The sequence below is a fragment of the Pseudophryne corroboree genome, chromosome 5 (assembly GCF_028390025.1).
Source record: "Pseudophryne corroboree isolate aPseCor3 chromosome 5, aPseCor3.hap2, whole genome shotgun sequence".
NCBI classification, from domain to species: Eukaryota; Metazoa; Chordata; class Amphibia; order Anura; family Myobatrachidae; genus Pseudophryne; species Pseudophryne corroboree.
The window spans coordinates 762,017,199-762,039,100 of record NC_086448.1 but is presented as its reverse complement, the minus strand read 5'-3'; the positions used below and the strand labels follow the sequence as shown (position 1 = coordinate 762,039,100).

Below are 21,902 nucleotides of genomic sequence, written 5' to 3'. Positions count from 1 at the left end.
AAGTCCCTCGTTGCAGTGATCCTGTTGCCAGCAGGACTCACTGTAAAATAAAAAACCTAAGCTAAACTTTCTCTAAGCAGCTCTTTAGGAGAGCCACCTAGATTGCACCCTTCTCGGCCGGGCACAAAAATCTAACTGGAGTCTGGAGGAGGGTCATAGGGGGAGGAGCCAGTGCACACCACCTGATCGGAAAGCTTTACTTTTTGTGCCCTGTCTCCTGCGGAGCCGCTATTCCCCATGGTCCTTTCAGGAACCCCAGCATCCACAAGGACGATAGAGAAATACAGTTTATCATTCTGTATTATGTGCTTTTCGCCAAGTAAAGTAATCTAATTGCCGCCCAGGGGCCCCCCCCCCCCAGCACCCATCAGTGACCGGAGTGTGTGGTGTGCTAAGGGAGCAATGGCGCACAGCTGCAGTGCAGTGCGCTACCTTAATGAAGACCGGAGTCTTCAGCCGCCGATCTTCAACTTCTCTTCGTTCTTCTGGCTCTGCAAGGGGGACGGCGGCGCGGCTCCGGGAATGGACGAACGAGGTCGGGCCCTGTGTTCGATCCCTCTGGAGCTAATGGTGTCCAGTAGCCTTAGAAGCACAAGCTAGCTGCAAGCAGGTAGGTTTGCTTCTCTCCCCTCAGTCCCTCGTAGCAGTGAGTCTGTTGCCAGCAGATCTCACTGAAAATAAAAAACCTAACAAATACTTTCTTTTCTAGGAGCTCAGGAGAGCCCCTAGGGTGCATCCAGCTCTGGCCGTGCACAGATTCTAACTGAGGTCTGGAGGAGGGGCAGAGGGAGGAGCCAGTGCACACCAGATATAGTACCTAATCTTTCTTTTAAGAGTGCCCAGTCTCCTGCGGAGCCCATCTATTCCCCATGGTCCTTACGGAGTACCCAGCATCCACTAGGACGTCAGAGAAATGACCTTACAATTTGTTTTCCCTGAAAATGCAATATATCGTACTGATAGAAAAATGCTGGTACAGAATTTATTTTATTTTTTTTACTGTTTTAATCAGTCCCACCCAAGGAGTTCACTTAGTTCATCAAAAGAAATTGTCTTGTTTCTATTCAGGGTAATATTTCAATCAACGCAATGTCTGACTGTACAAAACAATATAAAGTTTTACATTTAAACAAGATACATACACAGAATTTTGGGGGAAATGTATCAAAGGGCTTGTGTGTGAAATGAGATAAGGGAAGTGGTAGGCTCTGAAGTTTCCACTTCTCTAAATGCATCGAAGCACATACAGTAGCGCCAAGTTAAATACTGGGAGCCCCTTTGGAATTACTAGTGTCACAACACATTCAAATGGAGGCAGTAGTCCATCAAAACTAGATACAATTACTGTTCTGTCCTTCAACCAGGAAACATACAGTAGGCAGGTCCAACATCCCCGACGCTAAATAGTATAGATTTCCCAGCAGGTATCTTCCAACACGCGCACAAGACACTGGCGCATTCACAATATCCCTGGATGCATTAGTAGTGTTCATGCTAAACTGTTTTAGCAGGGCGCCGCGCCCTGCCCGATTTTTTAAGGTCAAAACTCGCCCTGCCCTTTCTGCTGCGCCCTGCTAAAACAGCCACCCGCTTTCTGCCCTCCAAGCGTGTAAAGATGCCGTGCGCATGTGCGCGGCATCAATTCATGCTGTGAGAGCTTGGGGGAAGCCCAGCACCTCCGTAGGCGACGCTGCCGGCTGCCCCCGCCCCCCCCCGCCTGTGGGCTGAACCGCCCACTTGTATTACGTTTATTGGGCACGCCCCCTATTTGCACGGCCACGTCCCTTTTGGCTCGCACAGCACACTTGTGCCCCTCACTGACCGGCGCCCTGCCCGTCCCCTAGAGTGAACACTACATTAGTCACCATCGGTGAAGAGGGACGGGCTTGAAATGCCCAAGATGTAAGTTTACACCCTGCCTCTTCAATTATCTTTACTATACAATTCCAGGATAGCTGGAACTACTTCTTCGCTATAATGGGTGAAGCAGGAGCTTCATTTAATGATGTTCAGTGTAATACATCCCCCAACCATGTTGTCGTAAGCAGCCTATACGTTATTTACAGAAGTATAATCGGACTCCAAAGCGGGGTACACACTATGCAATGTGTACCCAGAAAATTCGACGTGCCCCGGCATGCGGAAAGTGCACACACTTGCTGATTCCGGATCAAACAGGATGATTGTGGGGCACGCGACATGCTCATAGCCAGCGACATACCTCATGTTAGCCCTGCTGCAGGTCCGACCGGGCATGTCGCTACCAACAGCGTTTCACTCTGTACCAGATATATCATCCGATCTCTGGGAATTACCGACATATCATCTAGTGTATAACTTTGCTTAAGGTTAACATTGATATAGGATTAATTAAGCATATTTATATATGATACAGGATTAATTAAGCATATTTTTCTAAATTAACTTGTTGCCAAGAACACAGGTTCAAAACAAGCACTTCACCTAGAAACCAATTAAAATACTTTATGGTAAGTATATAAGAACTCAAATTACAACAGTCCTCCAGCTGGCGAGATTTCAGTTCACAGATCCTACGCATTTGTAGAACAAAATTATAACTAAACAGCAAGATGTCATTTCTGTATGTATATTAAGCATACAGTACATTACCAAACACAGCCAGCCAAGCCTCGCTGCAACACGAGCTCAATCAGCTTTACTGACACTGCAAGAATGTAAATAGCCGCTGATGTTGTGTGTCAAGTGACCCTAAAATGTAGCATACTTAAAACGTGTTCATGTAACTACTTACCGTCAGCTGGTTGCTGGAAGTTAACATAAGCATAGCCAAGAGACCGACGTGTAATCATGTCCCTACATACTCTGATTGACAAAATAGGACCGGCAGGACTGAATTTTTCATACAGCATAGCCTCTGTTACATCTTGGTGGAGATCACCGACATACAGGGATGCCATGGGGTAGCTGGGAGCACTGGGATTCATCTTTTGTGGTGGTTGAAACTGAACTGTAATAAAGAAAGTTGCATAAAAGAGTTATATTAGAGAGCCAATATTGGTATGAGCATATGCATGACTAATACAGCACTTTAAGGGCTAACATTGGCAGCCTGCGCTGGGAAGCCAAAAAATAAGATTTTACTTACCGATAAATCTATTTCTCGTAGTCCGTAGTGGATGCTGGGTACTCCGTCAGGACCATGGGGATTAGCGGCTCCGCAGGAGACAGGGCACAAAACTAAAGCTTTAGGATCAGGTGGTGTGTACTGGCTCCTCCCCCTATGACCCTCCTCCAAGCCTCAGTTAGGATACTGTGCCCGGACGAGCGTACACAATAAGGAAGGATATTGAATCCCGGGTAAGACTCATACCAGCCACACCAATCACACCGTATAACTTGTGATCTGAACCCAGTTAACAGTATGACAAACGTAGGAGCCTCTGAACAGACGGCTCACAACAATAACAACCCGATTTTTTTGTAACAACAACTATGTACAAGTATTGCAGACAATCCGCACTTGGGATGGGCGCCCAGCATCCACTACGGACTACGAGAAATAGATTTATCGGTAAGTAAAATCTTATTTTCTCTGACGTCCTAAGTGGATGCTGGGGACTCCGTCAGGACCATGGGGATTATACCAAAGCTCCCAAACGGGCGGGAGAGTGCGGATGACTCTGCAGCACCGAGTGAGAACTCCAGGTCCTCCTCAGCCAGGGTATCAAATTTGTAGAATTTTACAAACGTATTTGCTCCTGACCAAGTAGCAGCTCGGCAAAGTTGTAAAGCCGAGACCCCTCGGGCAGTCGCCCAAGATGAGCCCACCTTCCTTGTGGAATGGGCATTTATATATTTTGGCTGTGGCAGTCCTGCCACAGAATGTGCAAGCTGAATTGTACTACACATTCAACTAGCAATCGTCTGCTTAGAAGCAAGAGCACCCAGTTTTTTGGGTGCATACAGGATAACAGCAAGTCAGTTTTCCTGACTCCAGCCGTCCTGGAAATCTATATTTTCAGGGCCCTGACAACATCTAGCAACTTGGAGTCCTCCAAGTCTCTAGTAGCCGCAGGTACCACAATAAGCTGGTTCAGATGAAACGCTGACACCAACTTAGGGAGAAACTGGGGACGAGTCCGCAGCTCTGCCCTGTCCGAATGGACAATCAGATATGGGCTTTTGTGAGACAAAGCCGCCAATTCTGACACTCGCCTGGCCGAGGCCAGGGCCAACATCATGGTCACTTTCCATGTGAGATATTTCAAATCCACAGATTTGAGCGGTTTAAACCAACGTGATTTGAGGAATCCCAGGACTACGTTGAGATCCCACAGTGCCACTGGAGGCACAAAAGGGGGTTGTATATGCAGTACTCCCTTGTCAAATTTCTGGACTTCAGGAACTGAAACCAATTCTTTCTGGAAGAAAATCGACAGGGCCGAAATTTGAACCTTAATGGACCCCAATTTGAGGCCCATAGACACTCCTGTTTGCAGGAAATGCAGGCATCGACCGAGTTGAAATTTCTTCGTGGGGCCTTCCTGGCCTCACACCACGCAACATATTTTCGCCACATGTGGTGATAATGTTGTGCGGTCACCTCCTTCCTGGCTTTGACCAGGGTAGGAATGACCTCTTCCGGAATGCCTTTTTCCCTTAGGATCCGGCGTTCAACCGCCATGCCGTCAAACGCAGCCGCGGTAAGTCTTGGAACAGACATGGTACTTGCTGAAACAAGTCCCTTCTTATCGGCAGAGGCCCTGAGTCCTCTGTGATCATCTCTTGAAGTTCCGGGTACCAAGTCCTTCTTGGCCCACCCGGAGCCACGAGTATAGTTCTTACTCCTCTACGTCTTATAATTCTCAGTACCTTTGGTATGAGAAGCAGAGGAGGGAACACATACACCGACTGGTACACCCCTGGTGTTACCAGAACGTCCACAGCTATTGCCTGAGGGTCTCTTGACCTGGCGCAATACCTGTCCAGTTTTTTGTTCAGGCGGGACGCCATCATGTCCACCTTTGGTCTTTCCCAACGGTGCACAATCATGTGGAAAAAACTTCTCGATGAAGTCCCCACTCTCCCGGGTGGAGGTCGTGCTGAGGAAGTCTGCTTCCCAGTTGTCCACTCCCGGAATGAAAACTGCTGACAGTGCTATCACATGATTTTCCGCCCAGCGAAGAATCCTTGCAGTTTCTGCCATTGTCCTCCTGCTTCTTGTGCCGCCCTGTCTGTTTACGTGGGCGACTGCTGTGATGTTGTCCCACTGGATCAATACCGGCTGACCTTGAAGCAGAGGTCTTGCTAAGCTTAGAGCATTGTAAATTGCTCTTAGCTCCAGTATATTTATGCGGAGAGAAGTCCCCAGACTTGATCACACTCCCTGGAAATTTTTTTTCCCTGTGTGACTGCTCCCCAGCCTTTCAAGCTGGAATCCGTGGTCACCAGGACCCAGTCCTGAATGCATAACTGTGGCCCTTTAGTAGATGAGCACTCTGCAGCCACCACAGAAGAGACACCCTTGTCCTTGGAGACAGGGTTATCCGCTGATGCATCTGAAGATGCGATCCGGACCATTTGTCCAGCAGATTCCACTGAAAAGTTCTTGCGTGAAATCTGCCGAATGGAATCGCTTCGTAAGAAGCCACCATTTTTCCCAGGACCCTTGTGCAATGATGCACTGACACTTTTCCTGGTTTTTGGAGGTTCCTGACTAGCTCGGATAACTCCCTGGCTTTCTCCTCCGGGAGAAACACCTTTTTCTGGACTGTGTCCAGAATCATCCCTAGGGACAACAGACGTGTCGTCGGAGACAGCTGCGATTATGGAATATTTAGAATCCACCCGTGCTGTCGTAGAACTACTTGAGATAGTGCTACTCAGACCTCCAACTGTTCTCTGGACCTTGCCCTTATCAGGAGATCGTCCAAGTAAGGGATAATTAAGACGCCTTTTCTTTGAAGAAGAATCATCATTTCGGCCATTACCTTGGTAAAGACCCGGGGTGCCGTGGACAATCCAAACGGCAGCGTCTGAAACTGATAGTGACAGTTTTGTACCACGAACCTGAGGTACCCTTAGTGAGAAGGGCAAATTTGGACATGGGAGGTAAGCATCCTTGATGTCCAGGGACACCATATAGTCCCCTTCTTCCTGGTTCGCTATCACTGCTCTGAGTGACTCCATTTAGAATAGGTCTCACCGAGCCGTCTGGCTTCAGTACCACAATATAGTGTGGAATAATACCCCTTTACTTGTTGTAGGAGGGGTACTTTGATTATCACCTGCTGGGAATACAGCTTGTGAGTTGTTTCCAATACTGCCTCCCTGTCGGAGGTAGACGTTGGTAAAGCAAACTTCAGGAACTTGCGAGGGGGAGACGTCTCGAATTTCCAATCTGTACCCCTGGGATACTACTTGTAGGATCCAGGGGTCCACTTGCGAGTGAGCCCACTGCGTGCTGAAACTCTTGAGACGACCCCCCACTGCACCTGTTTTTACGGCCCCAGCGTCATGCTGAGGACTTGGCAGAAGCGGTGGAAGGCTTCTGTTCCTGGGAATGGACTGCCTGCTGCAGTCTTCTTCCCTTACCTCTATCCCTGGGCAGATATTATGGGGACGAAAGGACTGAGGCTGAAAAGACTATGTCTTTTTCTGCTGAGATGTGACTTGGGGTAAAAAAAGGTGGATTTTCTAGCTGTTGCCGTGGCCACCAGGTCCGATGGACCGACCCCAAATAACTCCTCCCCTTTATACGGCAATACTTCCATGTGCCGTTTGGAATCTGCATCACCTGACCACTGTCGTGTCCATAAACATCGTCTGGCAGATATGGACATCGCACTTACTCTTGATGCCAGAGTTTCGCATATATAGAAATGCATCTTTTAAATGCTCTATAGTCAATAAAATACTGTCCCTGTCAAGGGTATCAATATTTCCAGTCAGGGAATCCGACCAAGCCACCCCAGCGCTGCCCATCCAGGCTGAGGCGATTGCTGGTCGCAGTATAACACCAGTATGTGTGTATATACTTTTAGGATATTTTCCAACCTCCTATCAGTTGGCTCCTTGAGGGCGTCCGTATCTGGAGACGGTAACGCCACTTGTTTTTATAAGCGTGTGAGCGCCTTATCCACCCTAAGGTGTGTTTCCCAACGCGCCATAACTTCTGGCGGGAAAGGGTATACCGCCAATAATTTTCTATCGGGGGAAACCCACGCATCATCACACACTTCATTTAATTTATCTGATTCAGGAAAAACCACATGTAGTTTTTTCACACTCCACATAATACCCTTTTTTGTGGTACTTGTAGTATCAGAAATATGTAACATCTCCTTCATCGCCCTTAACAAGTAACGTGTGGCCCTAAAGGAAAATACGTTTGTTTCTTCACCGTCGACACTGGAGTCAGTGTCCGTGTCTGTGTCGACCGACTGAGGTAAAAAGGACGTTTTAACGCCCCTGACGGTGTTTTAGACGCCTGGACAGGTACTAAATGGTTTGCCGGCCGTCTCATGTCGTCAACCGACCTTGCAGCGTGTTGACATTATCACGTAATTCCTTAAATAAGCCATCCATTCCGGTGTCGACTCCCTAGAGAGTGACATCACCATTACCGGCAATTGCTCCGCCTCCTCACCAACATCGTCCTCATACATGTCGACACACAAGTACCGACACACAGCACACACACAGGGAATGCTCTGATAGAGGACAGGACCCCACTAGCCCTTTGGGGAGACAGAGGGAGAGTTTGCCAGCACACACCAAAAACGCTATATTATACAGGGACAACCTTTATATAAGTGTTTTTCCCTTATAGCATTTTAATATATATATATACACATATCGCCAAATAAGTGCCCCCCCCTCTCTGTTTTAACCCTGTTTCTGTAGTGCAGTGCAGGGGAGAGCCTGGGAGCCTTCCCACCAGCATTTCTGTGAGGGAAAATGGCGCTGTGTGCTGAGGAGAATAGGCCCCGCCCCCTTTTCGGCGGGCTTCTTCTCCCGTTTTTCTGAGACCTGGCAGGGGTTAAATACATCCATATAGCCTCCAGGGGCTATATGTGATGTATTTTTAGCCAGAATAAGGTATTATACATTGCTGCCCAGGGCACCCCCAGCAACGCCCTGCACCCTCCGTGACCGTTGGTGTGAAGTGTGTGACAACAATGGCGCACAGCTGCAGTGCTGTGCGCTACCTTCATGAAGACTGAAAAGCCTTCTGCCGCCGGTTTCTGGACCTTCAATCTTCAGCATCTGCAAGGGGGGTCGGCGGCGCGGCTCCGGGACGAACCCCAGGGTGAGACCTGTGTTCCGACTCCCTCTGGAGCTAATGGTGTCCAGTAGCCTAAGAAGCCAATCCATCCTGCACGCAGGTGAGTTGAACTTCTCTCCCCTAAGTCCCTCGATGCAGTGAGCCTGTTGCCAGCAGGACTCACTGAAAATAAGAAACCTAAAAACTTTTTCTAAGCAGCTCTTTAGGAGAGCCACCTAGATTGCACCCTTCTCGGACGGGCACAAAAACCTAACTGAGGCTTGGAGGAGGGTCATAGGGGGAGGAGCCAGTACACACCACCTAATCCTAAAGCTTTAGTTTTGTGCCCTGTCTCCTGCGGAGCCGCTAATCCCCATGGTCCTGACGGAGTCCCCAGCATCCACTTAGGACGTCAGAGAAAATGCAGTTAGATTCCCCATGCAACAAAAAGCCAGGTTGTCCAACGCTTGACGACATAGACCTGCAGACACAAAAGAGGTTTCCTACAGATATATGGGGTCATTCAGTCCTGATCAAACGATGCAGTTTATCACAGCGGTGCAATCGGGTCAAAACTGCGCATGCAGGCTGAAGTCCGTCGGGACGCTACGATCGCCTCTGCCTGATTGACAGGCAGAGGAGGTCGCTGGGCGCGTAACAGCGGCAATTGGCTGCAGTTTGGTGGGCGCAGTCCGGCCATCGCAGGCGTGGCTGAACTGAACAGGCCGCAGCGGCTGCGTGAGGTCACGCGCACCCGATGCGGGCCGGGGAGCGATGAGTAGCTTCCCGGCCAGCACGCTAAAGCTGCGCTGGTCGCGAGCTACTCTTGTAGTGCAAAGGCATCGCCACTGTGTGATGCCTTTGTACTTCTGCGGGGGGAAGGGGGCCAGCACTGACATGCGGGGTGGGATAGCCCTGTGCTGGGCGTCCCCCGCATGTCAGTGTGAATGATCGTTGTTGTGCTAAATTTAGCACAGCTACGATCATCTCAGAATAACCCCCATAGATATATATAGTATGGTACCGGCACTCCACCTGTGAGTAATGCCCAATGTCAACTGTTCTGACGAAAGTTAATATAACTGAAACGTCAACTAGAGGAGCATTGGTTTGTTTTCCTTGGCTGTGAAAGACCCTAACTGAGTGCCGCCTTTTTGGACATGAGAATATATATATATTTTTGTATAGGAAGATGACAGCTGCAAGTCAACTGAAACGTTGTTAAGTCCGTGTTGAGTTCTATGTGAATAGCGTGAATGCTACGAGTGCCGCATCTTCCTATACAAATTCTTTGTTATGAGGGCACTGGCGCTATTGTACTACTGCATTGGGAGTGCCAAACAGTATGTATGTATGTGTGTGTGTGTGTGTATATATATATATATATATATATATATATATACACATATATACATACATAGAGAGAGAGAATATAAGGATAGATTATTTAGAGAGAATGTATCCAAACCCGGCACTCCAGACTTTACTCAATTGCCTGGTGCCCTCTCTTGCAATGATGTTTGCATTCATATCAATGTGCATGAGCTGCACTCTCCGGACTTCTTATCAAAAACAGGCCATCACCCCGTTATTGGCAGCAACGGGGTGATGGCCTGTTTGATAAGAAGTCCGGAGAGTGCACCTCATGTACATTGAGAGTATATATAACATGAAATTGTCTATAGTGTGAAGTTTCACATTTGTGTTCTATAAAACTGAGGAATGCTAAATATTTAATTGAAATACAAAGACTGCATGTAGCTTGTGAAGGATATAAGGAAACATGAGTAAGCACACATGCCCTCATTTACAGCATTCAGTATTAGGTTTCAGATGACTGATAAAACCTACATTTGAAAACTGACCAACCATGTGACTAGAGCACTAATGTCAGAATTACCAGAATCTGCTCATATGAGTCAGACTAAAACACACATGTTCGTACTTACACAGCTAACTCATCCAAGTACAGAGGAACACTTAAGGCCCAAACACACTTGACGATAAAATGAGCGACGTCATTCATTTCAGCCCTCATCAACGACGTCGCTCATTATATCGTCAAGTGTGTATGCATCAGACGATCACCGATGCGCGGCCCCGCGGGACGTTAACGACCCTCGCTCATCTGTGGAGCATGTATGCTCAATTTCCACTATGGTCGTTACCAACCAGAGACGTCGTTGAATGTGTATGGTGTGAACAACCAACAACCAAGCCACTGTTCACCAGCCCTGTTCCCAGCTCATTATTTTAATAAACTGTTCAGCTTGGATGCTTCAACGATGAATGGTCTTTGGTAGTGTGTATACTCATGTGGTTTGCTCAGCTGTTCAAGGGAAGTCGTTAATGACGTGTGCATCGTCAAGTGTGTATGGGCCTTTACAGTACAGCTTAAGGGGCCCTACACATGCCGATTTGTGATAAAGATATGAATGATCTCGTTCATAAATGAACGAGAACTCGTTCATATCTTTCAGTGTTGAGGCTCCAGCGATGAACGATGCGCGGCCCCACGCTCGTTCATCGCTGGTCCCCCGTCGGCTGTGCATGCAGGCCAATATGGACGATCTTGTCCATATTTGCCTGCACTTCAATGGAGCCGCGTGACGGGGGGAGTGAAGAAACTTCACTCCCCCCGCGCCGCCGGGTCGCCCGTATCCGCCGTCGGGCAGCTCAGCGGCGGATCGGCCAATGTGTAGGGCCTATAAGAATCAAAATATTTATCAAAGAATATCACTTAGCATCTACACAAACCGGTGTAATTAGAATTAGGTTAAAACCATGACCTTGTATCTATACGGAGAAATCACAATTTAAACTTCCGTAGAGTGCAAGGGTCGCAAAATCACATGTATGGACACAAACATGCAAGTTATTGTACAATGACCAATCTAGTAAATGTGGGCATTAACAATTTACTGCACGGTTAGCCTGGCAGTCACAAACATCTACTACATTGAATGTAACTTTTTACATAAATTCCATTTTAGGAATCTCCCATTACACCCAGCTTCATCTAACCAACACCAAATCAGCGCTATAAAATCTCTACCAGCAAATACTAGTCACCCTAAAGGGCCCTACACACTTGGCGATATCTTTGAAAGATATGAATACTGTTCAAAAATGAACGATAAATCGTTCATATTTTTCAGTGTATATGCGATGAACGCCTCCACAATCGTCAATCGATCGTTTAAACATGCAAGCCAATTTGAACGATATTGATGTATGTAATGTCATATTGTCCAAATCGCCCATAATCATCCAGTGTGTATGCTTAAAAATAAGAATTTACTTACCGATAATTCTATTTCTCATAGTCCGTAGTGGATGCTGGGACTCCATCAGGACCATGGGGAATAGCGGGCTCCGCAGGAGACAGGGCACATCTAAATAAAGCTTTTAGGATCACATGGTGCGTACTGGCTCCTCCCCCTATGACCCTCCTCCAAGCCTCAGTTAGGTACTGTGCCCGGACGAGCGTACACAATAAGGATCTTGAATCCCGGGTAAGACTCATACCAGCCACACCAATCACACCGTACAACTTGTGATCTGAACCCAGTTAACAGTATGATAACAAAAAACGAAGTAGCCTCTGAAAAGATGGCTCACAACAATAGTAATAACCCGATCTTTGTAACAATAACTATGTACAAGTATTGCAGACAATCCGCACTTGGGATGGGCGCCCAGCATTCACTACGGACTATGAGAAATAGAATTATCGGTAAGTAAATTCTTATTTTCTCTAACGTCCTAGTGGATGCTGGGACTCCGTCAGGACCATGGGGATTATACCAAAGCTCCCAAACGGGCGGGAGAGTGCGGATGACTCTGCAGCACCGAATGAGAGAACTCCAGGTCCTCCTTAGCCAGAGTATCAAATTTGTAAAATTTTACAAACGTGTTCTCCCCTGACCACGTAGCTGCTCGGCAAAGTTGTAATGCCGAGACCCCTCGGGCAGCCGCCCAAGATGAGCCCACTTTCCTTGTGGAGAGGGCCTTTACAGATTTAGGCTGTGGCAGGCCTGCCACAGAATGTGCAAGTTGGATTGTGCTACAGATCCAACGTGCAATCGTCTGTTTAGACGCAGGAGCACCCATCTTGTTGGGTGCATACAATATAAACAACGAGTCAGATTTTCTGACTCCAGCTGTCCTTGAAATATATATTTTTAATGCTCTGACAACGTCCAGTAACTTGGAGTCCTCCAAGTCGCTAGTAGCCGCAGGCACCACAATAGGCTGGTTCAAGTGAAAAGCCGAAACCACCTTAGGGAGAAAATGAGGACGTGTCCGCAGTTCTGCCCTGTCCGAATGGAAAATCAGATATGGGCTTTTGTATGATAAAGCCGCCAACTCTGAAACTCTCCTGGCTGAAGCCAGGGCCAATAGCATGGTTACCTTCCATGTAAGGTATTTTAAATCTACCGATTTTAGAGGCTCAAACCAATGAGATTTGAGAAAATTCAAAACTACGTTCAAATCCCACGGTGCCACTGGAGGCACTATTGGGGGTTGTATATGTAGTACACCTTTGACAAAAGTTTGTACTTCAGGCACTGATGCCAATTCCTTCTGGAAGAAGATTGATAAGGCCGAAATTTGAACTTTAATGGACCCCAATTTTAGGCCCATAGACAATCCTGCTTGCAGGAAATGTAAGAATCGACCCAATTGAAATTCTTCCGTTGGAGCCTTCTTGGCCTCACACCACGCAACATATTTCCGCCAAATGCGGTGATAATGTTGTACAGTCACTTCCTTTCTAGCCTTAATCAAGGTAGGAATAACTTCCTCTGGAATGCCCTTTTCTTTTAGAATCCGGCGTTCAACCGCCATGCCGTCAAACGCAGACGCGGTAAGTCTTGGAACATACAAGGTCCCTGCTGAAGCAGATCCCTTCTTAGAGGTAGAGGCCACGGATCCTCCGTGAGCATCTCTTGAAGTTCCGGATACCAAGTTCTTCTTGGCCAGTCCGGAGCCACCAGTATTGTTCTTACTCCTCTTTTCCGTATAATTCTCAGTACCTTTGGTATGAGAGGAGGGAACACATACACTGACTGGTACACCCACGGTGTTACCAGAGCGTCCACAGCTATTGCCTGAGGGTCTCTTGACCTGGCGCAATATCTGTCCAATTTTTTGTTGAGGCGAGACGCCATCATGTCCACCTTTGGTTTTTCCCAACGGTTCACAATCATGTGGAAGACTTCTGGATGAAGTCCCCACTCTCCCGGGTGAAGGTCGTGTCTGCTGAGGAAGTCTGCTTCCCAGTTGTCCACTCCCGGGATGAACACTGCTGACAGTGCTATGACATGATTCTCCGCCCAGCGCAGAATCCTTGCAGCTTCTGTCATTGCTCTTCTGCTTCTCGTGCCGCCTTGTCGGTTTACGTGGGCGACTGCCGTGATGTTGTCCGACTGGATCAACACCGGCTGACCCTGAAGCAGCGATTTTGCCAGGCTTAGAGCATTGTAGATCGCTCTTAGCTCCAGTATATTTATGTGAAGGGACGTCTCCAGGTTTGACCACACGCCCTGGAAGTTTCTTCCCTGTGTGACTGCTCCCCAGCCTCGTAGGCTGGCATCCGTAGTCACCAGGACCCAGTCCTGTATGCCGAATCTGCGGCCCTCTAACAGATGGGCACTCTGCAACCACCACAGGAGAGACAACCTTGTTCTTGGTGACAGTGTTATCCGCTGATGCATGTGCAGATGCGATCCGGACCATTTGTCCAGCAGATCCCACTGAAATGTCCGTGCATGGAATCTGCCGAATGGAATCGCTTCGTAAGAAGCCACCATCTTTCCCAGGACTCTTGTGCATTGATGTACTGACACAGTTCCTGGTTTTAGGAGGTTCCTGACAAGTTCGGATAACTCCCTTGCTTTCTCCTCCGGGAGAAACACCTTTTTCTGAACCGTGTCCAGAATCATTCCCAGGAACAGCAGACGAGTTGTCGGGGTCAATTGAGATTTTGGAAGATTCAGAATCCACCCGTGTTGCTGAAGCACTACCTGGGTTAGTGCTACACCGACTTCCAGCTGTTCTCTGGACTTTGCCCTTATCAGGAGATCGTCCAAGTAAGGGATAATTAATACGCCTTTTCTTCGTAGAAGAACCATCATTTCGGTCATTACCTTGGTAAAGACCCGAGGGGCCGTGGACAAACCAAACGGCAGCGTTTGAAACTGATAATGACAGTCTTGTATCACGAACCTGAGATACCCTTGGTGTGAGGGGTAAATTGGGACATGCAGATAAGCATCTTTTATGTCCAGGGACACCATGAAGTCCCCTTCTTCCAGATTCGCTATCACTGCTCTGAGTGACTCCATCTTGAACTTGAATTTCTGTATGTACAGGTTCAAGGATTTCAGGTTTAGAATAGGTCTTACCGAACCGTCCGGCTTCGGTACCACAAATAGTGTGGAATAATACCCCTTCCCCTGTTGTAGGAGGGGTACCTTGACTATCACCTGCTGAGAATACAGCTTGTGAATGGCTTCCAAAACCGACGTCCTTTCTGAGGGAGACGTTGGTAAAGCAGACTTTAGGAACCGGCGAGGGGGAGACCTTTCGAACTCCAACATGTAACCCTGAGATATTATCTGCAGGATCCACGGGTCCACTTGTGAGCGAGCCCACTGATTGCTGAAAATCTTGAGTCGACCCCCCACCGCTCCTGAGTCCGCTTGTAAAGCCCCAGCGTCATGCTGATGGCTTTGTAGAACCCGGGGCGGGCTTCTGGTCCTGGGCAGGGGCTGCTTGCTGCCCTCTCTTACCCTTTCCTCTGCCTCGCGGCAGATAAGACTGTCCTTTTGGTCGCTTGTTTTTATAGGAGCGAAAGGACTGCGGCTGAAAAGACGGTGTCTTTTTCTGTTGGGAGGGGGTCTGAGGTAAAAAAGTGGATTTGCCGGCAGTTGCCGTGGCCACCAGGTCCGAAAGACCAACCCCAAATAATTCCTCTCCTTTATATGGCAATACTTCCATATGCCTTTTGGAATCCGCATCACCTGACCACTGTCGCGTCCATAAACTTCTTCTGGCAGATATGGACATCGCGCTTACTCTTGATGCTAGAGTACAAATATCTCTCTGAGCATCTCGCATATAAAGAAAAGCATCCTTTAATTGCTCTAGAGTCAATAAAATACTGTCCCTATCCAGGGTATCAATATTTTCAGTCAGAGAATCCAACCACACTACCCCAGCACTGCACATCCAGGCTGAGGCTATTGCCGGTCGCAGTATAACACCAGTATGTGTGTATATACTCTTCAGTGTAGTTTCCAGCCTCCTATCTGCTGGATCCTTGAGGGCGGCCGTATCAGGAGACGGCAACGCCACTTGCTTTGATAAACGTGTGAGCGCCTTATCCACCCTAGGGGGTGTTTCCCAGCGCGCCCTAACCTCTGGTGGGAAAGGGTATAATGCCAATAACTTCTTGGAAATTAGCAGTTTTCTATCTGGGTTAACCCACGCTTCGTCACACACGTCATTCAATTCTTCTGATTCTGGAAAAGCTACAGGTAGTTTTTTCACCCCCCACATAATACCCCTTTTTGAGGTACCAGCAGTATCAGAGATCTGCAAAGCCTCCTTCATTGCCGTGATCATATAACGTGTGGCCCTATTGGAAAATACGTTTGTTTCTTCACCGTCGACACTAGATTCATCTGTGTCGGTACCCGTGTCGACTGACTGAGGTAAGGGACGTTTTACAGCCCCTGACGGTGTCTGAGACGCCTGAGCCGGTACTAACTGGTTTTCCGGCCGTCTCATTTCGTCCACTGACTTTTGTAATGTGCTAACATTATCACGTAATTCCATAACTAAAGCCATCCATTCCGGTGTCGACTCCCTAGGGGGTGACATCACCATTACCGGCAATTGCTCTGCCTCCACACCAACATCGTCCTCATACATGTCGACACACACGTACCGACACACAGCAGCCACACAGGGAATGCTCTAATCGAAGACAGGACCCTCTTAGCCCTTTGGGGAGACAGAGGGAGAGTTTGCCAGCACACACCAAAAACGCTATAAATGTATATAAACAACCCTAGAAGGTGTTGTTTTTGATAAAAGCGCTTTTAATATATCAATATCGCCAAATTATGCCCCCCTTCTCTTTGTTACCCTGTTTCTGTAGTGCAGTGCAGGGGAGAGTCCTGGGAGCCTTCCTCACCAGCGGAGCTGAGCAGGAAAATGGCGCTGAGTGCTGAGGAGAATAAGCTCCGCCCCTTTATCGGCGGGCTTTTCTCCCGGGTTTTAAGAAAACTGGCCTGGGTTAAATACATACATATAGCCTTAATGGCTATATGTGATGTATTTATTTTGCCACTAAAGGTATTTAATATTGCTGCCCAGGGCGCCCCCAGCAGCGCCCTGCACCCTCCGTGACTTAATCAGTGAGACGTGTAGCAACAATGGCGCACAGCTGCAGTGCTGTGCGCTACCTTCATGAAGACTGAGGAGTCTTCTGCCGCCTGCTTTCCGGACCTCCGTCTTCAGCGTCTGTAAGGGGGATCGGCGGCGCGGCTCCGGGACGAACCCCAGGAGGACCTGTGTTCCGACTCCCTCTGGAGCTAAGTGTCCAGTAGCCTAAGACTCCAATCCATCCTGCACGCAGGTGAGTTGGAAATCTCTCCCTTAAGTCCCTCGATGCAGTGATCCTGTTGCCAGCAGGATTCACTGAGATTTAAACCTAAAAAAACTTTTTCTAAGCAGCTCTTTAGGAGAGCCACCTAGATTGCACCCTTCTCGGACGGGCACAAAAACCTAACTGAGGCTTGGAGGAGGGTCATAGGGGGAGGAGCCAGTACGCACCATGTGATCCTAAAAGCTTTATTTAGATGTGCCCTGTCTCCTGCGGAGCCCGCTATTCCCCATGGTCCTGACGGAGTCCCAGCATCCACTAGGACGTTAGAGAAATCGCTGAAGTAAAATCGGGCAATAATAATATCATTGGTCTGTAACATTGGCAAAATCACATCAAAACAATATAATGAACTGTACAAATTTAATACAAATCAAATGACATATCTGACATTAGCTAAACAAGGACTTCCTGTGATGAGGGGACATTTTAAGGCTGATTCAGTTTAGGCAACATAATCAGCCCTACCTAATGCATATATATGAGGATCTGCAGATGTACAACTACAAGGACCAGCACCCTGAGACTGCCATAAGAGCTGGAGCCACTAATTGTTTAAGCTTGGCAGCGCATGTGTGTTCTGTTTAACAAAAACTAGTAGGGGTAGACAACTACTGTGGAACTACACATCCCAGCATCATCTGCTATAGTTTTTCTGTTAGGGCATGATGGGGTGTGTAGTTCCACAGGCTTAAGTTAAAGCTACAGGAAAATGCTGATCCACAAATGAAGTATAAGCTTGGCCAATACTACCATATATTTACAGTTATAAGGACTCTGTTACGCCCATTCCCTTGTATTCCTGCTATAGTGAGTAATTCTAGTACAAGAACACACATCTGTGTACCTCCTGTGCACAATCTACAGTGTGACCTCTGTGCCTGCCTCCATGGTGCCCACAACATCCTACCCACTACTTACCACTCAGTCATCCCATCTACAGCTGTAAAGGCATGTAGCTGCTTCTTTGCCTTCATAACCGTCTACCAATCCAGTACGAGCGCACATAACTGTGTACCCTCTATGAACCTACCTCTGCCACTATAGCAGAGTATGGTGCCCAGCCCCCTCTCCTTCAACCCCTATTTACAGCTATAAAGGCTCTGAGCTGCCCCCTAATTACCTCATATTACAAATGCCAGGAGAGCATGCAATGGTGCAGCCCATGTACCCACCTCTGCCATTATAGTGTGACCTCCGTATACTCCCTGCACAGTGCCCACAACTTGCTACATTAACACTTGGGCACGATACAAGCCCACATCTGCTATGGGACTGGGCTGCTCCCTTCCCTTCATTACCTTCTATAACCACCAACTCCAGCATGAGAGAGGAAACATACCATCTAAACACCCCCCCCCCCCCCCCCACTACAGCTGTAGTGTGCCTGCCCTGCATGGTGCCCACTACATTGGCACTCCAAAACTCACAGCTGCAAGGGATGAGCTGTTCCCTTCCCTAAATTACCACTTATAGCCAACAGTACATAAGCAGACATGCTGTATACCCCACTACAGCTACAGTGAGTCTGCCCTGCATGGTGCCCAATACCCATTACATGAAGATTTGGGCACACTACAGACAGCTGCTAGAGCCCAGAGCTGCTCCCTTCTCTGCATTACCCCCTAAAGCCACTAATTACTATATATATATATATATATATATATATATATATATATATATATATATATATATAGACACATCTTGTGTAACCCCCTCCCCCACTACAGCTACAGTGCACCTATCCAGCATGGTGCCCGATGCCCCCACCTATGCACCACACAGCTGCTAGGGCCCTGAGCTGCTCCCTTCTACATTAACCCCTAAAGCCACTAATACCTGTATATAAGCAGACATCTCGTGTAACCCCCTCCCCCACTAGAGCTACAGTGCACCTACTGTACCTAGTATGGTGCCCCCCATTTACCCACTGCATGAACACCCAAGGCACCCCACAGCTGCTAGGGCCTTGAGCTGCTCTCTTCCCTACATTAAGCAATAAAGCCACAAATAGCTGTAGATAAGCAGACCCATCTCGTGTAATGCCCTTTCCCACAACAGCTACAGTGCACTAACTGTACCTAGCATGGTGCCCCCATATACCCACCATGAACACTCCACAGCTGCCAGGGACCCGAGCTGCTCCCTTCCCTATATCACTCCCAAAAGCCTCTAACACCTGTAGATAAGCAGACATCTCGTGTAACCCCCTCCCCCACTACAGATATAGTGCACCTACCTATCATGGTGCCCCCATCTACCCACCACATGAACACACCACTAGGGCCCTGATCTGCTCCCTTCCCTACATCTACTCCCTACAGCCAATAATACCAGTATATGAAGGAGCATTAAACACCGTGCCCACACTGCCACTACAGTGCCCCCATCTAGCATGGCGCCCAGTACCCCCCTTCAACCCACTACATTAACACCCCACAGCTGCTAGTGCCAGAGCTGCGCCCTCTCCTACCATTAATACCAGCATAAAAGCGGAAACATCCCTTGTAACCCCCTCCCCCACTGCAGCTACAGTGCACCCACCTACCATGGCACCCAGTAACCCCCCTCTACCCACCACATGGGCACCCCGGGCATCTCCCCTCCCCGCCGCCAGCCCGGTCCCCGCTCACCGCTGTGGAAGTGGCCGCCGCTGCTGCTGCTGCTGCCGTATCTCTCTCGCTGCTGCTGCCGCCGGCGCGGGCTCCTTCCGTTACTGGATTCCGGGGTTTTTGTTTTTTCTTTTTGCTTGTTTTTTTTGTCTTTTGTATTTAGTCCTCCGCGAGCCGGGTGAGGAGGGCGGGAAGCGACGTCTTTAAAATCAACAAGAGAAAAATAATAATAGCGGTGACGACGATGATGAGGCTGGGGGGGGGGAAATTACCGAGTCGTTGGTTTTTTGTTTTCTTTTTTTAGAAAGGGATTTTTTTGTGGTTTTGTATTTTTTTTGATTTTTTTTTTTTTTTTAATAATAAGAAATGTGTGCCGAGGCCCGGGCTCCGGAGCACACACTCACACACAGCACTCACAGCCGGGAGGAGGAGGGGAAAAGGCCGCGGCCCTACGGCGCGCTATTTATACGGGCGCACGCACGCACGGCGTGACTCTGACGCGTCGCGCGGCGCAGACCCGCCCCCTTCCCCTCTCCGCCCTCCTCCATCCATAGCTCCTCGTGACCCTGCGACAGTAGCAGGGCCGGTTCGTGTCACGTGATGCGGTGGTTGAGGGCAGGGGGACGGATGGGTGGGGCTCGGCCGCCATTTTCTAGGTGTCTACGTGACGACGGTGCTGCCGGGCCGAAGAGCCTGTCTGTTTTTAAAACTACAAGTCCCAACTTTTTTTGTTATTATGTTAGCGGCTGGTAAACGGCGGTGCATGCTGGGAGATGTAGTCTGATAGATTGGGCAGGGTGGGAGAAGCTTTCCGCTGAGCTGCTGCTTGGCTTGCTCTGTGCACCACGTGTGCAGCACATGTTCTTCTTATGGAAGAAGTCCGTCAGTGACATAGATACATACTTGCCTACCTGACCCTCTTATGCTCTGTTCCTGGACTTTACTGGTAATGTATGATTGCCATCACCTGTGGTGAGCTAGTTAATTGATAAGAAAGGTGTTTCACCACAGGTGATGGCAATCATACATTACCAGGAAAGTCCATGAACAGAGCATTTTCTCCCTCATGGAGAGGGTCAGGTCGGCAAGTATACACAGATATAGATAATAAACTGGCCCTGGCCATTCTATCTTGTAGTCCTGGCTGTCTGTCTATTGCTCTTGTCGCAGGTCCCCTGTTCCTGACTTGGGGGCATTTTCTCTATCGTCCTAGTGGATGCTGGGGTTCCTGAAAGGACCATGGGGAATAGCGGCTCCGCAGGAGACAGGGCACAAAAGTAAAGCTTTCCGATCAGGTGGTGTGCACTGGCTCCTCCCCCTATGACCCTCCTCCAAGCCAGTTAGATTTTTGTGCCCGGCCGAGAAGGGTGCAATCTAGGTGGCTCTCCTAAAGAGCTGCTTAGAAAAGTTTAGCTTAGGTTTTTTATTTTACAGTGAGTCCTGCTGGCAACAGGATCACTGCAACGAGGGACTTAGGGGAGAAGAAGTGAACTCACCTGCGTGCAGGATGGATTGGCTTCTTGGCTACTGGACATCAGCTCCAGAGGGACGATCACAGGTACAGCCTGGATGGTCACCGGAGCCTTGCCGCCGGCCCCCTTGCAGATGCTGAAGTAAGAAGAGGTCCAGAATCGGCGGCAGAAGACTCCTCAGTCTTCTAAAGGTAGCGCACAGCACTGCAGCTGTGCGCCATTTTCCTCTCAGCACACTTCACACGGCAGTCACTGAGGGTGCAGGGCGCTGGGAGGGGGGCGCCCTGGGAGGCAAAATGAATACCTATTTTGGCTAAAAATACCTCACATATAGCCTCCGGAGGCTATATGGAGATATTTAACCCCTGCCAAAATCCGTTAAGAGCGGGAGACGAGGCCGCCGAAAAAGGGGCGGGGCCTATCTCCTCAGCACACAGCGCCATTTTCCCTCACAGAAAGGCTGGAGGGAAGGCTCCCAGGCTCTCCCCTGCACTGCACTACAGAAACAGGGTTAAAACGGAGAGGGGGGGCACTAATTTGGCGTTAGAAATATATAAAAAAGATGCTATAAGGGAAAACACTTATATAAGGTTGTCCCTATATAATTATAGCGTTTTTGGTGTGTGCTGGCAAACTCTCCCTCTGTCTCTCCAAAGGGCTAGTGGGTCCTGTCCTCTATCAGAGCATTCCCTGTGTGTGTGCTGTATGTCGGTACGTGTGTGTCGACATGTAGGAGGACGATGTTGGTGAGGAGGCGGAGCAATTGCCTGTAATGGTGATGTCACTCTCTAGGGAGTCGACACCGGAATGGATGGCTTATTTAGGGAATTACGTGATAATGTCAACACGCTGCAAGGTCGGTTGACGACATGAGACGGCCGACAAACAATTAG

General features: G+C 48.6%; 1 protein-coding gene across 2 annotated transcripts in view; it reads right to left on the bottom strand.

Moving 5' to 3' along the window:
- Window positions 1-21,902, bottom strand: part of PABPC1 (poly(A) binding protein cytoplasmic 1) — a 169,388-nt gene that overhangs the window by 47,418 nt on the left and 100,068 nt on the right. Inside the window, exons 1-2 of one of the 2 annotated variants that reach the window (XM_063924207.1) lie at window positions 19,559-19,977; window positions 2,774-2,989 (exon numbers count right to left, since the gene is read on the bottom strand). In XM_063924207.1, the coding sequence (XP_063780277.1) occupies window positions 2,774-2,966 (193 nt within the window). In that variant the 5' untranslated portion in view covers window positions 2,967-2,989; window positions 19,559-19,977. Of the gene's footprint in view, window positions 1-2,773; window positions 2,990-19,558; window positions 19,978-21,902 lie in introns of those variants that run through there. The other variant, XM_063924208.1, reaches the window with a different exon arrangement.